Raw genomic sequence first — 19,237 nt, forward strand, 5'->3', positions numbered from 1 at the left:
CGTCTCTGACGAGGTCCCTTAGTCTCCTTCTTGTCCATTTTACAAGAGTCGCAGTACTTTAAAGCAGAAAAAGATCCCAACCAGTGCCGAAGAGAGCTGGCATAAACGATGACGTCACAGTTCAGCGACACGAGCGAGCGCGACCAATAATTAGCTTTAGCACAATGGACCATCCAAGGACGAAAACCACTCTTTTATGCTCACCCGTGCCCGCAGTAATATCAGTCCTAGTGCCACCATGCAGGAGACAAGGGATCCACCCAAAAGCGACAAACCAGTCCGTTCCGGGCCCGCGTCGGGCGCTCCCCAGCCAGTAAACGCTGGCTAGGTTCGGGGCGACGACCGCTGCCCGTCACAAAAAGTTATTAAAACAAACGACTTATCGACCAAGAAAGGTGTCAAATAAACCAGGGATTAGAAGCGCACCATTATATACATATGCGAGGCTGATTTATAAATAGGGGTGTGCTTTAAAATAAATGTTTTGTCTCTGCTTTTGCGGAGCCTCGAGAAGCACGTCCTCACTCCATGGTGTTTCCCGGAAGTCCCCCTAACTTTATTTCTTGATTTAAATGTAAAACCTCTTAATGTCATATCTTGCCAAGACCTTCTTTTCAATGTTTGAAACATTTTCACTAAACAACAAAACAAATGAATAAATGTAAAGCTGTAGAGTTTGTGAAAAATGCATTAGCTTTATTTTTCACAGTCAATGTGAAATATAAGAAATGAAGGGAGAAATTAAGGAACACAGAAATACAAACATCTAATTAAATAAACTAGTACAACTAGAATGAAGCAACCAAGTTAGAGGGGAAACAAGCTTTTTCCTTTTTTCAAATATAAATAAAATGTGTCTAGGTATGAATTCTTTTATCTGTGCCAATATGTGATAACTGTAATGTTTGTTTAATATGTTGACTGTATTTAGCAACTGATTTGAAACACATTGCACCAAATGCCTTAACGCAGTGAAAAAATCGAAGCAGGTTAATGATCGCAGTAATAACAGGGACAGCTCAACAAAATGTGCTGTTTTCATTAGTGTATATCTTCATTAAAGAGGTCATTGACACAAAAAACGTAATCCCGTTTTAGTAAAGTCAGGTCATTTTTGACGAAGTCCTGTGAACATCTCAACCAGTGTAAGAGAGAGACAAAAAAAAAAACTTCCACCCTGCTGCTGTACATCCCATCAGTGCACCTTTCAGTTCTTCTCTGCAGATTACTGGATGGGTAAATTGCAAACACCGACAGCTCATCCTTTCCCAAAACCAAGTAAAACAAAAGCTACAATCTTCCATTTGTCTATTTGAATAGTGTTTAGTCTGTGTCCTCAGCCTCTTCCCTTCTAGTTTTTCCTCCAAAAACATTACAGAAAAAAGGATGAGAAAATGAATAATCTATCATATTTGTGCAAGGAGGTCACATTACATTTACACCTCACTGGCTGAAGGCTTTCGCCTTTGGGCTGAACAGATTTAGCCCAAACGTGCAGCGAATCAAGGGGGCCTAACACCTGTCAATCACTCAGCCCCATAGACACGAATGAAATCTTAATCTGCCAATAAATATACAGAAAAAATATCACATTTTTAAAAAATTATTAAATCTTCTGGTTTGAATAGTGGTTGAAGTGCAGCATAGGGTGAGAGGAAGGAGAACAAACATTCTGTTTGGCAAACCATCACATAACTTGTGTTTACATTGAACTGTGTAACAGATTCTGCTGTTTCCTGTATCAAAATTAAACCACTGTTAACATATAAAACAGAATTTTAAAAATCATTTCGCTATTAGCCAACCTGCTAAAACTAAATATTTTGTTTTTCTTTCAGCTGTTCCCTCTTCAGGGGTCTCCACAGCGAGTCCTCCTCCTCCATCTAACTCTGTCTTCTGTGTCCTCTGTCCTCACTCCATCTACCTCCATGTCCTCTCTAACTGCATCCATATGTCTCCTCTTTGTCTTTGTCCTGACAGCTGCATCTCTAACATCCTTCTACCAATATAGCCACTGTCCCTCCTCTGCACATGTCCAAACCATCTCAGTCTGGCCTCTCTAACTTTATCTCCCAGTCCTTCAACCTGTNGTCCATCCTTGTCCCTCCCAAGGAGAACCTCAGCATCTTCAGCTCTGCCACTTCCTGTTCTGTCTCCTGTCTTTTTGTCAGTCCCACTGTCTCCAAACCATACAACATAGCTGCTCTCACCACTGTCTGTAAACCTTTCCTTTGACCTTTGCTGACACAACCACCTGCTAACACTAACGCTAATCCTAAATAGTTAACATGACATAGAACATTGCATCAATAGCACAGCATAACACAACTCAAGCTGCACAACTCTACAACCTGGCCAAATGGAGGAAAATTCAATTGAAATGTATAAACTTCTGGTTGGTAACCTAACTATGTCCAGCCTACTTATATGAAAGCATGGGGTACAAAGACAGGTTGGACAATGGGTACAAAGCAGGTTGAGGAGGGTTTGACGTGAAATAATGCAATGAAATAATGTGCACTGCCTAAAGTACAACTGCAGGCCATGCAAAAATAGGACAATACTTGGCTGCACAAAATGATGCCACATGTCAGGCTGATCAAATAGTCGCCACACACAGAATTCAATAGAACTACAATTGAAAAGTTGCAAATTTTCTTGCAACATTAAGTCAAGTTTGAGTTGCTAACTAGTTTCCAACTGTTGCAGCTCGGAAAGATACTATCCTAAAGATTTTCCTAAAACAGCTGTTGACACATTTTTTTTAAATTTGTTTGATACTGTTGACAATTTCCTTTCACTTATTAAATATTTTAGCACACGATCAAATTTAAATGTTGACAAAAATCACGATAAAACCCTGAAAAAAACGCTTTGTTGTTGTTTGGTTTCTAGCGCACAAAGCGCATGCACAAAATTGGCTGCTACATCATCGTTTCTGAAAAGCTGTGTAGTTCAAATCCACACAAACACGTCAGAAACTTCATTTTTAAAAATCTAACTTTCTTTGTTTCTAAACCTTTGTGTGTGTGTGAAACAAAGATTCAAACCAAAGATTTTTTTTTCTCTTTTGTTTGAGGAAAGTTTTTTTTTCTTCCAAATACAAATAATGCTGAAAGCATGCATCCCAAAACCTGAGACAAATTCATCTCATTGAGATACTGAGGTCTCCAAAACAACTCAAACTACTTAAAACCAAGCCCAGTGTTGAATTTTATGAGGCATTTTCAACCACTTCCAAGACAACAATTGGACAAGTTCTAATAAAAATCCACAGCAATCAGGTTATTTTTTTTATCACGTTTGCATCAACGTGGTCAGAGGTCTCTTCAAACATGAAATACTAACGTTTTATAGCAGCTTACAAAAGGGAGCAAGTTTGCTTCTTTCAGAGTGCTCTATTGTAAGAGAACAATCTGAAAAAAGTAGGAATACAAAGGAATGGCACTGAAAATATCAAATATGACATAAATATGAACGCTCTGTCTGTCAGGAAAACTTATTATTATTATTATTTGCCAAGGTTCACTGAACTCTGGGATTACAGTAGCAAGAAAAAAAAGGAAGAATTTTTGTAAGAATACAAAATAAATAAATAAATAAATAGCCTCCAAGGGACCCCTTCTGAGTCTATCTTCTCTAAATTAGGGTGAGTCATATGCTGCAGTGTTCTGGACTGATAAAAGGAAAATGTCAATTTAAGATAAAAAAAAGGAAAAACAAAACAAACAAAACAAAAAAAAACCTAAATAAAAAACCCCCAAAACAATCAAAACAAAGTTTTTTTCTCAGGGGCACAGAGAATCTTTAAGGACACTATCAAAATGACGAGGCGTTCTTTTCACCACGCTTTGAAACTGGAAAAAAACAAAAACAAAACTAGAATAATGAAGCCCGCAGGAGGAATGAGGATAAATTCCACACACAGAGTGTATACTGCTTTACAAAAAACACAAATGAACCCCCCCGCCAGATTCCTTATGAGCTTTTTATGAGCGTGGAAGCATTGCAAACATGTTGAGCCTCTTGCCGGAGATATTTTCTCATTTGCCAGTCCTGACTCAGCTGCAAAACAAATAAGGACGGTGCAAGACTTCATTAATTTCTAGTTTAACTTGTCTGCAACACAAATCACAGGTTTAAGGCAGTGTTTTAACACGCTGGAGTCTGCCTTTAGTATCTGTAATTTCAAAAAGAAAATTCTGAACATTTTGAAGGGGGATTTTTGGAAACAATGAATGTCTTACCTGCTGTAGATACTTTATCAAGAAACAGAGTTTAAGTCTGAGAGGACTGATGAGCTAATGGCTAGTCTGAACGCAGCCCAGACCAAAGTAGGTTGCTGCCGTCTTAAAGTTTCAATCTCAAAGACTCAAAGACTTCAGACCTTTTTATGTGAACACTATGTCAGAGACTTTTATATTATCAATTTCACATTACAATCTATGACCTTTTGGAAGTACAAAAAGCAGCAGCAGCAGCAGCAGCAGCAAGCTGTAGCTCCTCCCATGAAGCCCAGGGCACTTTAACAGGAATATTACAATATTTTTGCTGAGAAAACTGTCTAAAGTATAATTGGCCCCTGTGTGAAGTTTTAATGACATTTAAATGAACTGAATGAACCTGCTTTGGAAGTGATCTGCTCAGACAAGCTATTATCAGGTTATCCATTAAACTGCTCTTCAGGCATCTCATGGTAAATGGCCTGCACTTGTATAGCGCTTTATCTTGTCCAAGGACTCCAAAGCGCTTCACACTACAGTCATTCACACATTCACACACTGGTGGTGGTAAGCTACATTGTACCCACAGCTGCCCTGGGGCGGGCTGACAGAAGTGAGGTCATCACACCAACACCACCGAGCCCTCTGACCACCACCAGCAGGGAGTGAAGTGTCTTGCCCAAGGACACAATGGCTGAGATGGCAACCCTCTGGTTACAGGACAAGCCCCTACCTCCTGAGCCACTGCCACTCATATTCAAAGTCAATGTCTAATTACACGAAGATACAATCATAAAGTTCATTTTCAGTGAATGTTTAGAAAAAAATAAAAATGAAAAATGTTCTCATTTCTTAATCACCTGTAGTTAAAATCTAAAACCACATTTTCCTCCTTGTCATCATAAATGTTATATTTTTTATTTAATACCCAATGTATTTACCCTTTGTTATGACTCCATGTAACATGCTTTTTATGCACCTGAATGAGTCTTGTATGCAGACCCTTGTGAATGAACTCTTAATATCTGTAAAAATTGTTTTAATCCAAGATGTCTCGTCATGCAGAGTTTGAAAGATATGAAATTTATCAGGAGACCTCAGTAAATTAATTAAAGGCCTAGTATTTATTTAAGGACAGCAAATTAGTCATCGCCTTTTATTCCAGAGTTTTAAAGAAATATCTTATCATGAACAGGAAGTCGTTTTGTTTGAACCTTGTAAATGGTTGATCTGATGTGAGACTGAAACATGTGTTGGTGCTCAGAATGTGTGTTGAGGATGGCTCTCAGCTACTACCACACCAAATTTAGGCTCAATATCTGTAAAAGTGGCAGAGTTTGAGACACTTTTGTTTTTCCTAAGGTCAGTAGGCTGTGGCCTTATATTATCGTCTATTCACCTTTGGTGTCGGGCAATAGTTATATTTAGATAGGTCATCTTAAGAAATGGACATTTTAATAAAATTAAGACTATAGTAGTTGTGATGAGGACAGGAGATTTTGATGCAGAGGGACACCCTCCATCTCTGTGAGAAAGGCAGTGTTACCTCTGAGCCTGTTACCATGGTGACCGACTCTGGAAACATAATCTGCCCGCTTGCAGACTGATTTCAACAGACCGTTGCGTTTCTTTTTGAACCGGTCTGTCTTGAAGATCCCGAAGCAGCTTACTGACACATCATTTCATTTCCTTCTTCATGCAGCTGATACCAAAGCACAAATCGTCACACATTATTGCGAAGAGGTTTATTTCTTCAAACGACTTAGAAATGCTGAATATTATCAAAAATAATTTTCTAAATAGACTTTGAAATCATTTGGTGCTCAAAGACTTCTGAGGGTGCTTCTGAACTTCTTTTTTTTTAATGGTAGTTTGGAGGAGATTTGTTTAGTGGAATGTGTGTAAAAAATTGCAATGTAATAGAAACTTTAGAATAATAAATCTGGAGCAAATATAATTAGAAAACGACTTTTATAAATAGACTGCATCTATATTTATAACTGTAGGAAGGGGTGGGGGTTGGGTGCTGCTGAGTTACATCTTCCTTGCAGGTGACAAAGATTGTACACTTAAAAGAACCTTTAAAAAAAGAAATAAATAAAAATTTTGCGATGGCATTGCACTTGCCAACATACTGTAAATGGTGAATGAAGTGTCTTCGCTGCCTTCCATTGTTTAAAATTGATAATATCAGGTTTACAGGAGCTGCCTTGTGGTAATTTTGGGGGGCCAGAGTTTGCATGCTCAGGATGTGGGTCTAAAAGTCTTGTTTTTTAAGCATAAAGTTATTATTCTATCTTAAAGATGAAAATTTGAACATATAGCAGCAAGGTGAAAACCTTCGCTACCCACAGAAGTCTACACCTGGAAAAATGATCTCAAGTGAATTTTTACTAATTGTTTAACTGGGCAAAATTTGCTTACATGGCTCTAAATGTATACTGCAGCAACCTCCAGGGGGCGCTTGTGCTGCTTTGGCTTCAACTTCCACATGATGTTACTAAGTCCAGTTATAATTACTTTTGATCATAGCCAGCAGCTGCAGGAAGGGAGGGAGTGAGCCTGTGTCCGTATAGTGGTATCTCACTGGGCTGTGGCTGTTTGAGACTAGCTGGCACCTCAAAATTGTGAGAAAAAAGGAAGAATGTCTGTTGCAGTCTCACTGAATCTTGAGGGTTTACGACCAGCGAGCTGTACATCTGCATTTTGCGCAGCCAGTTTTTTTTTTATATATAAAAAATGGATTATTTTTGTGTGCAAGGCTTGCAAAACGTTATTTTGCTGACCACCTTTGCCTACATTGTACCCGCCTCGCCCCTCTTTGTATCCACCATGGTAGCCAAAGAAGGTTGCAGAATCAGCCTCTGTTAGTGTCATTATCAGAAACTAAGACCACAGAGATGTTATGGCACATGGCCATGGCGTTATCCAAACATGCAAAGGAAAGGAAGACATAGAAAAATGAGCACATGTAGAAATACGCATTTATTTTGTCCTCACCGTGTTAGTTTTACACATCTGTGTGAGTATGCATTTTCAGCAATAAATGCAGAAAAAAAACTCATCTCTCAACCGCTCAACAAATGAACATCGACTCCATCTGACAACATCTTTTGTGCCAAGTTTTTGACACCTCACTGAAAGCAGACGGTGCCATTTTTCACACTAGGTTACTTTATACTCTAACTGTGTAAGGGCATTTATCATCTTGAAGTTACAGTGATTTGTTCCCTTTCGGCTCTGTTCATTTAATATGTTTTTTGTTGTTGTTGTTGAGGCGTGAAAAGTAATAAAGGTAACTGTAGTAAATTAAATTTTTCTAGAAAACTATAGATTTAAATGATTGTATACAGGGCACATCATGCTTTACCATCAACAGCTTAGGTTTATAAAAAAAAAAGTGGAAAAACAGTTATTTTATTAGGTTCTACATTATGAAAAATGTGATGAAAAACGTGGTTATCAAGTTATTTTTTTCCGAACCTTTGTCATCTTGAAATCAAATTTGGACCTTTGAATATAAAGTTTGTGAACCCCTGCCATAAACCTTTGCTTCAAGATAGAAATAAAAACTAAAGGGAATGCTTATGATTGTTTATAGATTTTTGCCACATGGCAGCCATTTAATAAGATAATTACACCGGGTGTTCTTCAGTTTTCAGTATTAGTCTTGTTCAGAACCTGGCTTCAGTTTGAAAATCCAATTTTGCTGTAAAAGTTGTAATCATAACTGACCTGTTGCCAGTGTTTATATGTATGGATCCTGTGAAAGTATGAAAGTATTGGCTTGGCTCCAGGACCAGGACCAGGGTTGCCTACCCCCGAGCTAAACTAACCAGATCCATCAAATGTCCTTTGGGAAGCTGAGGAATGACGCAGCTGTGGGAGTTTTTGGTAAGTTTACACAACTAATTGCAACGCAATGAACCATTTCACCCCCACACTATCCGTATTTGCTATCTACCGCTTTGTCTGCGTTCTTGTGTTTGGCACTTCATACTGTACGCTTTCGAGTGATCACGGAAAATGCCACAGAGACTCGTAAATTCTTTGATCATTTATTATTAATTTTAAATTAGTGTAAATCTTTTAAAACGAGAGACTCAAAACAAGCACTTTTTATGTCTTTACTTTGATTAACGATAGCATCAAAACACTTCATTTCACCTTTAAGTGGTTTTCTGTCGTCCCTGAGAAAAATCAATTTTCCATGCTCATTTATGCATTTCATGGTAAACTACACTTTAAAATACAGTCATCGAACCCTTCTGTTTTCATGAAGGAATGAATAAATAACATACAACTTCAACTTTTTTTAAAAGCAAGAACTGAGGGACAAGTTCAAAACCATATCAAATCAAAACCATATACACAGGCTCAAATACTGTATAACATATGTTCACCTGAATCTTTTGATAAGTGGTGCTGAGGGTTCTAGTATGTCTTAACTTGACAAGACCAAGGCTTGTTGACATCTTGCTACTGATCACGATTGACTGCAGCTGGTAGATACTCTTTGACAGTACTCATATTACTCCTACTGGCCATATGTCCTCACTCTGCAGCTGTTTTTACTCCGTTTAGTCTCCATGTTTGTATTCGTAATTATCGCTTTAATTCACATGCATTTTTTCTTCGTCTTTCTTCCAATTAAAAACGCCACCTGGACCAGTCATTCTGGGTTTGTCTGTGTCTCTTTCCTGTCCTCTCAAACCCCAGCTGGTTGGAGCTGATGGCTGCCCGTACTGAGCCTGGTTCTGCTGGAGGTTTCTTCCTGTTCAAAGGAAGTGGGAGTTTTCCCTTTCCAATGTCACCAATGGGATGCTTAAGATGGGAGATTGAAACTAAGACTTGACACAATCTGCTGGCTTCCTTAGAGAGATAACTTTTCCTAACTGGTTCTTTATAACGGATGTGAACGTTTTTGTCCAGTGCCCTGAGATGACTTTTATTGTAAATTGAACTGAAATAAAAAATAATACTTACAACAATGGGAACAGTCCAAGGAACTCAGTGAAGATCTAAAGAGTAAAAAACTGGTTAGGATGTTCAGGAACAACCTAGGAGCCACCAGCTGGAATATGCTGAAACACCAGTTTCACTGACCATGGTAAAGCCAGTTTTACATCACTACGGATTGGGGTTTGCCACTTAAAAAAGAAGCTCCAGCTCCAAATGTGAGGCCTTCAAGCTTGACTGAAAGTTGCAGCTGCCCACCAAATGAAACCAAATGACTTCAGGAGAAAAGTCTAAACGTTAGACGAAACAAAGACTGACTACTTAGTCATAATTGCAAGAAGTACAGTATGTTTGAAGGAGACAAAGTGAGGCTTTTAAACCTAACACACTACACCAACTGTAAAGCATGGTGTTGGTAGCATGATGCTGTAGTATTGGCAATTTGCCAAAAGTGGATCTGAAATCAACAACTGGATAGTTGAGACTTGGACACAGTTAGGTGTTCCAGCAGGACAGTGATAAGAACTGGTTTCTGACTGGATAAAACAGACTAACATTAGACTTTTGGAATGGCCTTCCCAAAGCCCTTACCCCAACCTTATTGAAAATATGAGGACTGATTAAAAGCTGTGCCAGGAAACCAATCAATTTAAATACTACTCTGACTAATTCGCCTGAAAAGAGTAGTCAAATATTGAGACAAAATTATGCCAGAAGCTTGTTGATGACTACAAATAGCTTGTGGTCAAAGTGCAACTTGCTAAACGACAATCAACCAAGTATTAGTGGGTGAATGTACTTAAAAATTTGAACCAGTATTTATATTTTTGATCCTGTGTGGATTAGAGAAAATTCACATTAAAGTCAAATATGTGAACACCCAGTTTTAAATACTGAAGCTGTATACAGTATTGTACATTGCCTATAAAAAGTATTCCCCGCTTTGAATGTTTTATACTTTTATTGCTGTTATAAATCAATTATGGTCAATAGAAATTGGCCTTCATTACAAAATAAAACCTATTCAGTGGCAAAGTGAGATCAAACTTCTACAGAGTAATACCAATTAAATAAATATATGTCATGCAAAAAAAGTGACTGCATAAATATTCACCTTCTTTAAAGAGACTGTCCTAATTCAACTCAGATAAAAGATAACTAAAAAGTAAAGTTAGTAAAGTTAGTCTGCAAGTGTGGACACTTATCTTCTCTCTGTCCCCCCACCCCGCCAACCCCCCACCCCCATCTGTCCTGCTTTTTGATTGTCTTTTTTCTTTGGAGCCTCTTTTTGCATAATTTCCAAATTAAATTATTATGGATCTGGTCAGCTGGTCTCTCAACGCAATAGATCTAATTTTCTCGACGAGAAGACTGGGCATAGGAGAGCCCTCTTAGAGACCTATCTGGAACAGTAACCGTGGGCGTCCCTCCACCATCGCTCTCTCGTCCCCACCCCAAGCTCCATCCCTCCCTCCTCCTCTGATGTTTAATGTTGCCTCCTCCCTTCCTCCCTCCCACTTTGTCTCATTAGCATAGTTGAATCAGCTTAACCTATATTAGCATAGTTGAATTGGCTGAAACTTTAGTTGAATTAGCTTTAGCCAAAGTATAGTTTATCATAAGTTATCTTAGTCTGTTCTGCTGAGGTCCTTAAATCGTAGTTTAGTTTGTTAGTACAACTGTATCTTAGTTTGGTTTTTCCCCAGTTTACTATGGTATAACTTAGTTAATTTTATCCTGCATTTGCTTTTTTAAAACTTAGTTTAGTTTAGTAGTTAGTTTATCTTAGCTTTTATCATGTCTGATGGTTCAGCTGGGGTTTTTAAATCCTAGTTTAGTTTATGTTATATCATAATTGGGTTTTCCTCAGCTTATATTTAGTATGACTTAGATACATTTTACTCTGTACTTTTGTGTCTTATTTAGCGTCTCACGTTTTAGATATGTTTAGTTTCATGATTTCATTTAGATTATCTTAGCTCATATTTTAGATATTGTTGTGTGTTTTGACTCTGTGTTTTTGTGTAAAATGTTGTAAAGCAATTTGTATCGCCGTGTTACTGAAAAGTGCTATATAAATAAATTTTACTTGACTTGACAAACAATCTCAAATTAAAGGCCTAAAATTACTTGAAGGAATGCATATTGCCTGCTGCCTTTCATGACTAGGCTTTATACTGAATTCATCTTAAATGGAAAAATTATGGTTATACCCAACTTGGTCAAACCTTAAAAACAACATTATCTGCAACCTAATAATATTGTGAGACCTAATGTGCTCGTGTGATCTTTTAGTGTTTGGAGTATGTGTTGTGAAAGACTGCCAGCTACTACCACATCAAATTTTAGCTCAGTATCTGTAAAATTCACCAAGTTATAAACATTTCTGTGTCTCATAAGATCAAGTACAGTACATGTGGCAGCCATCTTTAATTGGGTTAACTTCAGAAGTTCATCAGTTGTAGATGTACACCCAATGATTGTTTTCTGAGAGTTTTATTCAAATCTGTCCATGAGATATTTTGCTAACAGACAGACACTAAACACATGCACACAGACAAAACTATTATTAGCCACTTTTTGCCTGTTGGTTGAAGGTGATAATGAAACAGGTATACCAAAAGCACCCAGAGGAAAAGCCAGCAGAGGAACTCAAATGTTTAATAAAAGCTTATCTTAGATAACAGCTCACGTACAGATCTGCATCGACCAAACATGTTATTAGTTTTGGATTAAACCTTTTGCTGGTGAACCAGTTTTCAAAAAAAAAAAAAAAAATCAAATCTTATTGCTTCATAATAAGCCCCCCAAAATTCTGTGGTCTTTGAATAAGTTGCTTCACCTTCACATTGAGGGGGATAAGAAAAGTAATGAGACCTCCTGTCAAGGCGCTCAGAGAAGTCACGCTCATATTGTTCCATTTAGCAGAAAAGAGGCGATGACTCATGACCAGTCATGTAACATGACTTGTATTATGCTTGAAGCTAACCTTTAAGTTGAACCTGTGCTGCCCTGGTTGTGTTTTAACTTGCCCTGATTTGATAAAAACCAAATTCAGGTTTTAGAGTTTTGCTGACGCTCATCATCAGTGTGCAATAAGTGGGGCACAGATGCGCAATTATCTGCTTCTACAGAGCAGTACGAGGATGTGTTCACTTTCTCCGGCACATGTGAAAAGGAAATTTAACAACTAAACAAAAAAAAAAAGTCTTCTGAATTCTGAAAAAAACTGCAATTCTCTGAGCTACATAACCTCTGCATTGAGTGGAAACATTTAACATAAAAAAGAGATCCCACTGAGAAAAAAAATTAATGTTTCTTTTTTTTTTTTTTTTACTAGAACATCTTGCTTCATTAACACCAGCATATCCTGCTTCCACAGCCGCAGCACATCTGTAGAGCAAATAGTTTGAATTCACTGTAAATATGACAACACTCTGTGTTTACGTCTCATGTGATCATATGGTTCTTGTGGGATTTCATTAGTCATCCACCAAACAAAAGTTCAAGGGTTTTTAATCTCTACTTCATGTGCCCAACAGTCTGTGGGTCTGTTCTCAGATGTGCTCAATCAGGTGTGGATGTGAAGGATTGAAAAATATGGCTACATCTACTTTAGAATAGGAATAGATCTAAAAGAAATGTATGAACGTGTGAGCATGGCTAATGAGAAACCCACTGTGAAGCTTCGACAAGGTTAAACCGATGCTTTATGACGGAACCGTTTAGTCATTACTTTGTGCGACTGAATCTCTAAATCACAGCAGCTTGATGTGAGTTCTACCTGTAGCGAGTTCATTATAGGTAGACACCAAGAGGTCTGTCGATCTGTCGTGTTAGCAAAAAAAATCTCACGTACCACTGGATAGATTTCACTGAAACTCTCAGAAAGTAATCAATGGATGTACAGGGGTTAGACAATGAAACTGAAACACCTGGAACATCCCTTCCAGACAGCTTCTTCTTGCGTCCACAGTTAATCCTGTTGGATGTGGTTCGTCCTTCTTGCCTTCTTGGTGGTATGCTAACATTACCCTGGATACCGTGGCTCTTGAGACATCACAAATACTTGCTGTTTTGGTCACAGATGCCCCAGCAAGACGTGCACCAACAATTTGTCCTCTTTTGAACTCTGGTATGTCACCCATAATGTTGTGTGCATTGCAATATTTTGAGTAAAACTGTGCTCTTACCCTGCTAATTGAACCTTCACACTCTGCTCTTACTGGTGCAATGTTAAATTAATGAAGATTGGCCACCAGGCCGGTCCAATTTAGCCATGAAACCTTCCACACTAAAATGACAGGTGTTTCAGTTTCATTGTCTAACCCCTGTAACCCCTGATTACCTTCTAGAGTCAACAAGTTAGTTTAAAATTCTGGAAAAAAGACAGCGGGCAATGTGCATTTTATGTTTTTTTCTTTTTCTATGTTGCAAGATTTTTAAGTCCTAGTTTAACAAATTCGCAACATGTTTATTAGGTGGTCATCTCCACTAAAACGTGTTTCTGAATGACATTCTTTAAACACGTAAATAGAGAAAACATAAAACATACTGTAAGAGGTTCTCACAGCATATCATTAAAAAAAAAAACAACTCATACCAACTATCGAGCACAGTGGTGGAGGCATGATGATTTGGGCTTGTTTCACAACCAGAGAACCTGAGCTCCTTGCAGTCATTGAGTTGATCATGAACTCCTCTGTAGACCAAAGGCTTCTGGAGTCAAATGTGAGGACATCTGTTTGAGAGCTAAAGCTTGGACCAAAATGGGTCATGAAACAGGACAATGATCCCAAACACAGCAGCTGATCTACAAAAAGCGATGGGAAAAAAAGAATCATATGGTTGCAATGGTCCAGACGAAGTCCAGACCTCAACCTGATTGAAATACTGTGGTGAGATCTTAAAAGAGCTGTGAATAAATCAATAAAGTGAAGCAATGTTGTAGAGAAGAGTGGACCGAAATTGCTCCACAATGAAGAGAGAGACTCGTACAGAAGACAACTGTTGTGGGTTATTGCTGCAAAATACAATTATATACGCTGCTGGATCATGGGGTGGACGTCGTTTTCTACCCACAAGTTTTTCATTTTGGCTTATTTTTGTTTGATAAATGACGACATGGAGAAATCTGTTGAGTGTTTGTACACTTTAGGTTAGATTTTAAATATTGTAGAATCTGGTAAAGAACACGTCATTTTTACTAGACCCTTATATGTAAAACCCTAAATTTGAAATAATATGGACTTTCTTTTTCCCGTGATTGCAATGTTATGATGTAAAACAAAACTGTTTGATCACGTTATAATGAGATAGAGTTCTACGATGGGATATGAGATATGATGGGATAGTAGAAAGACACTTTTATCATGATCGGGGCCAATAAATAAACCCAATAAACACACAGGTTTGCTGTTAGAAAAAAACAAAACAAACAAGAGCAGTTATGAAGAAAATGACGTTCTGAGGTCGCAATGTTCTTTTTCAAATTGTGTTTTCATTCAAGAGCATTTGTCAAAATGAAAAAGCTAAAACTCCACAGGCTTGCTGTTAAAAAATAAAAAATAAAAGAGGGAGTCATTTGAGTACAAACTGATGAGGCTTGTGTCAGATTTAAAATGATTATTCTCATGCTTTCAGGATATTTGCACAAGCTCTTTTACCCAACATTTGTCATGACATCTAGTTAGCTTGTCAACGGAGCACATACCTCTAACGGAGCTACTGGCTGACCATGGAGGAATGGTGTTGCGCCTCTGGTAGAACAGGATGTAAGCGCCTTTGGTGCACACTTCCTCCTCGGGCACCAGGTCGACGCTGCTGTCATCGTAGCTGTACCACTGGCCGTCCACCGAATTTCTACAGTAAGCTGGATCCAAAAGTGACAAACAAAATGAACAATTGATATCTACAAACCTAATTTAGAGAAAAGCTTGGAGTTTGTTTTGTTTTTGAATTGCAACTTTAAATTCAGGACAGAAAACCTTAAATGTGTAATTGAATTTACCTTAATTTGATGGAAACAAGAACAAAAGCAATATATTTCAGAGTTTTCACTAACCCAGCTTCATTGTATTTAGAATATATGGACAAATCTAAAATTTGATACCAGTAATATAGTTAAAAACGTTGGGATGGAGGCACAGTTCTCAGTCTGTTACATCACCTTTCATTTATTTACACATTTATTTAAATTGCTGCAGTTACGTAAGAAGAATCAAAGCTGAATACAAGATTTGAGCTGCTCAACAGCCTGTGGGCGTCTGATTTTCCCCTTACATACGCTGTGCAGAATGAGATCAGTCATTGTCTCTCTGATTAACTAAAAACCTACTGTGAAAAGTTGTCAACTCGTGTTTTTTTTCCTTTGTGATTTCCAATCTAAATCTTTGCACCAATACCTTTACACACATGCCTTGTGCCATTAAAGATGTTGGCTTTTGCATCCTTTGCTGATAAGTCTAGTCTTTTGCAGGTTAGACATTAGGAATCCAAAAGTGAGTTAAAATATGGACTCATCTGACCACAAAACATGAATCCACTGACTTTCTGTCCGTCTGAGACAACTCATGTCCAGAGAACCCAGAGTCTGCAGAGTTGATGATATGGAGCTTAATTTTAGATTCCTAAATGCTATACCAAACTTCATTTGGATTCCCAAAAGCCTTTATGGTTTCTTTGATCATTGTGATGATCAAGGACACATTAAGCCTTTGAAGGATTCCCCTTTAACTCAGAAAACTGAAACTCTCACGCGTCAAAGAAAAGAAACACGTTTCATCAGCCTATCTACGGTTTTGAGCATGTTGTTAGTTTCAAATTATAGGTTTGTTCACATGTTTTAAAGACAATGAAGTTAGTCATAAAAGACGTTGAAGATCAATCCCATTTATGTTGCTTTTCTGCAAAAACTTGAAATGAATAAAAACAATCACAAGTTTTGTTTTATGACAAAGACTAGAAAAAAGATGTGTTGTTCGACTATTTACCAAACCAAAGATAATTTTAGTGCAGAAACACATTACTTTGTTTATTTGCCTTTTTCAACTGACAGCAGTACAGTATCATTTTTTTTTGTTTAAGGCAAAACTGGTCAAGCCCCCACTACAGGTCAAAAAACATCAAGTTTGGAGTCCAGAAATAAAATTATATTTGAAACTGATCACAAATAACATGTTGCTATAGTTGCTATGAGAGCTAAAACGTGCGCAACCCCTAGTTTGGGTAAAGTTGATTCATTGTGTAAAATGTAAACGAAAACAGAATGCAAATTTTATAAACCCTGCCGCAGCGTTCCTGGTGTGTTTTGGCTTTATTTCTTCACTTTTTTGAGATGTGTTGCTGACATCAAACTCTAAATTACTCTGTTTTTTCCTAAAAACGGTACATCTTAATTTAAACATTTGATGTGTTTACTGTGCTCCATTGTGAATAAAATACGGATTTAGGAAATTTGCAAATATCTGCATTTTCTGACATTTTACACAGCGTCCCAACTTTTTCAAAATTGGTGTTGTAGTTTTCTGTCAATATGCACTGGTTTAATGATAGTCTTAGTCACTTTTCTGCTGCTCTTATGTTGTGGTTTGGAAACTAAATGATCCATCACATCACTGTGTCCATGTTTGGCTCATACGCCCCCAGCCCCATAAGTCACATGAACAGATAAAATCATAAACCCCATATAAAACACACACAAAGTAGTGTATATATTCTTACACACACCCTATAAGTGTAATTCTGTGTAGAGGTTCTCATGGTGTTGACTCTTCCTCTCGCCTCAGTCTTCAGATTTCTTGATCTCTAGTATCAAAGTGGTGCATCAGCTACAACTACACTCCACAGTTTGAGCCAAGTTCAGGTTTCCCCATCTGTCTTTCAGCTGAACTTTATATGGACTGTATAAACTACTGGTATCTTTCATTAACTAAATGACTGTCACAACTGTGATAGATGTGTAAAAACTGAAACAGATGCTTTTCTCCCTAAGACAGAGAACTTCAATGAGGATTAAAAAAAGCTCACTAGCACATGGAAACGTGAAAAAAATGTAATTTGCTGCTTTTAAAATCTGTACAATGTTTCTAATTTACTGGTAAATTAGTGCTCTTCTCGAGCTTCCAAGAACAAAAGGCTTTGAATATGTCCTTTATACATTTTAGTGTCATTATTAGTGTCTTTATTAGTGTCTCTTTGTGTGGCTCATTTTACTTCATGTGCAAATAGAAGAATAATGATGTAACAGTTTGTGTGTATTTCATACCAGTATAATGTCCTCCATGCATTCCTCCATGATGGTTACACACAGCGTAGAGGTCATACAGATAATCATGAGGGAGGATTAGTTTGGAGGATTGATGGTTTTGGCCTGAGGACTGTTTTCGGGAAGGCAGTGAAGACCCCTGGTGAAGGTTCTTCATACTCTGACTTCTCTTCGTCACATGGGGGGCCATGTCCAGAGCAGTCAGGGGAAATCGCACTAAGGTCGACAGCTTGTTGCGTCGCTCACCAACCTGTTGGAACATTTTGATTCACACTGAGGTCACAGCATTCAGTCACAGTTTTTGCACACACTGTAATTATAACCCACATCTTTGTGAATAAATTGCATTTTTTTCAAATAAATTTCATACAACATGAATTTCTTTTTAGTGTGATGAGGTTGAAATAATTTGTCTAGAAAGAAAAATATGAATGTATAGCCCTAATTTTCAAAGTGACATCATAAACTGTGAACTTTGTTGTCCTTAATAAAGCTTGAGATGCATATATAACTTGCAGAGATAATTCAGATTTTTTTAAAGGGGTATTCCGTAGAGTTCTTGTTAGTAGTTGGTATTGTACCTGCAGTAGACAGCAGTCAGAGAGAGATCAGTTTTTAATGCAAAAGTAATGTGATGCAAAAATCCCAATTTCTGAAGTGGCGAAAGTTAACGTCCCACTTTTCAATCAGCTGCCTGGTTCAGTTTTGTAAACTGTTTTTCAAATGAAGTATTTCAACCTGGAGAGACTCACACGGAGAGATAAAGAAAATTAGAGTGTTTTATTGGCTAGAGGTCTTTGGCGCTCGGGCCCCGGCAGAAGACGAGTTTGCAGAGAACCACTGTGAGCTTGAATGATCGAAGTAGGGTGAGAGATTAGGGTAGTCTTCCCCCGGGACCCGGACCTGGTGGTGGCGTGGAGGACGAGGAAGGGGAGTCCAGAGGAGCATACGAAAGCGAGGGTGAAGATCGGGGAGGCGGTGGGACGAGACTTGGCTGGCGAGCAGGAGGAGCCGTGGATGGGGAGCCTTATATCCTGCACCTGGATGCGATTTGTCAGCTGGGAGCGAGGATCCGAGATGAGTGATGCTGGACAGCTGGGTGAGTCTGCCAAGCTGAAATTGCGGCGAGCCTTCACTACTGATAACAAACCAATGATCAAAACCTTCAAGCAAATAACCAGCTTACACTAAAGTGATGGCGGGAATTTTTATTTTTCAAGTATAACATTTGCTATTTGTAAAACAGTATTTGCAAGAACCACAGAAAAAAAAAAAACGGGATGGTTTTGTTGAGATGTCAGAAATCAATTTTGGAACTTGGCCCAGTCTGGCTAATTGTCACCTTGTTTCCCCTGAAAGAACGTCTGCCTTAAATCGCTCTGAGGGATTTCTACTGCAGATAAGAAATGGACTGCTGTTATTACAATGAAAATTTAACATTTTGAACGCTCTCTTTAATAGCAGTCTGTCCAAAACTTCAAAGATTGGTAGGAATTAGGAGAGAAATGTCACAGCTCCATCTGTTCCTGCCACGCCTCTTGCCACAGTCAAGTAACTTTCCTCAGTCCCACAGTTCAAGCCACGCCCATGTTGCCATGCCCATGTAATCAGCTTTATCTGTCTCACCTGTTCAGGCCACCATAAATACCCACAGCTCCCAAGATCTCACTGCCAGATTATTGAAAGCCTTGTGCCAGTAAATGTCCAGCGTACTACTCTTGTTCATGCCTGATCTCGACCCATGCCTGTTTCACGACCACCGTCTCTTGCCTGCTCCCTGCCTGATACT

At 38.3% G+C, this 19,237-nt stretch overlaps 1 protein-coding gene across 1 annotated transcript in view; it reads right to left on the reverse strand.

Moving 5' to 3' along the window:
* Positions 1–19,237, reverse strand: part of usp43a (ubiquitin specific peptidase 43a) — a 191,987-nt gene that overhangs the window by 27,404 nt on the left and 145,346 nt on the right. Inside the window, exons 13-14 of the mRNA XM_017427695.3 lie at positions 17,449–17,698; positions 14,896–15,054 (exon numbers count right to left, since the gene is read on the reverse strand). Coding sequence (XP_017283184.1) covers positions 14,896–15,054; positions 17,449–17,698 — 409 coding nt within the window. The remainder of the gene's footprint in view (positions 1–14,895; positions 15,055–17,448; positions 17,699–19,237) is intronic.

Source organism: Kryptolebias marmoratus, linkage group LG3, assembly GCF_001649575.2.
Source record: "Kryptolebias marmoratus isolate JLee-2015 linkage group LG3, ASM164957v2, whole genome shotgun sequence".
NCBI lineage: Eukaryota > Metazoa > Chordata > Actinopteri > Cyprinodontiformes > Rivulidae > Kryptolebias > Kryptolebias marmoratus.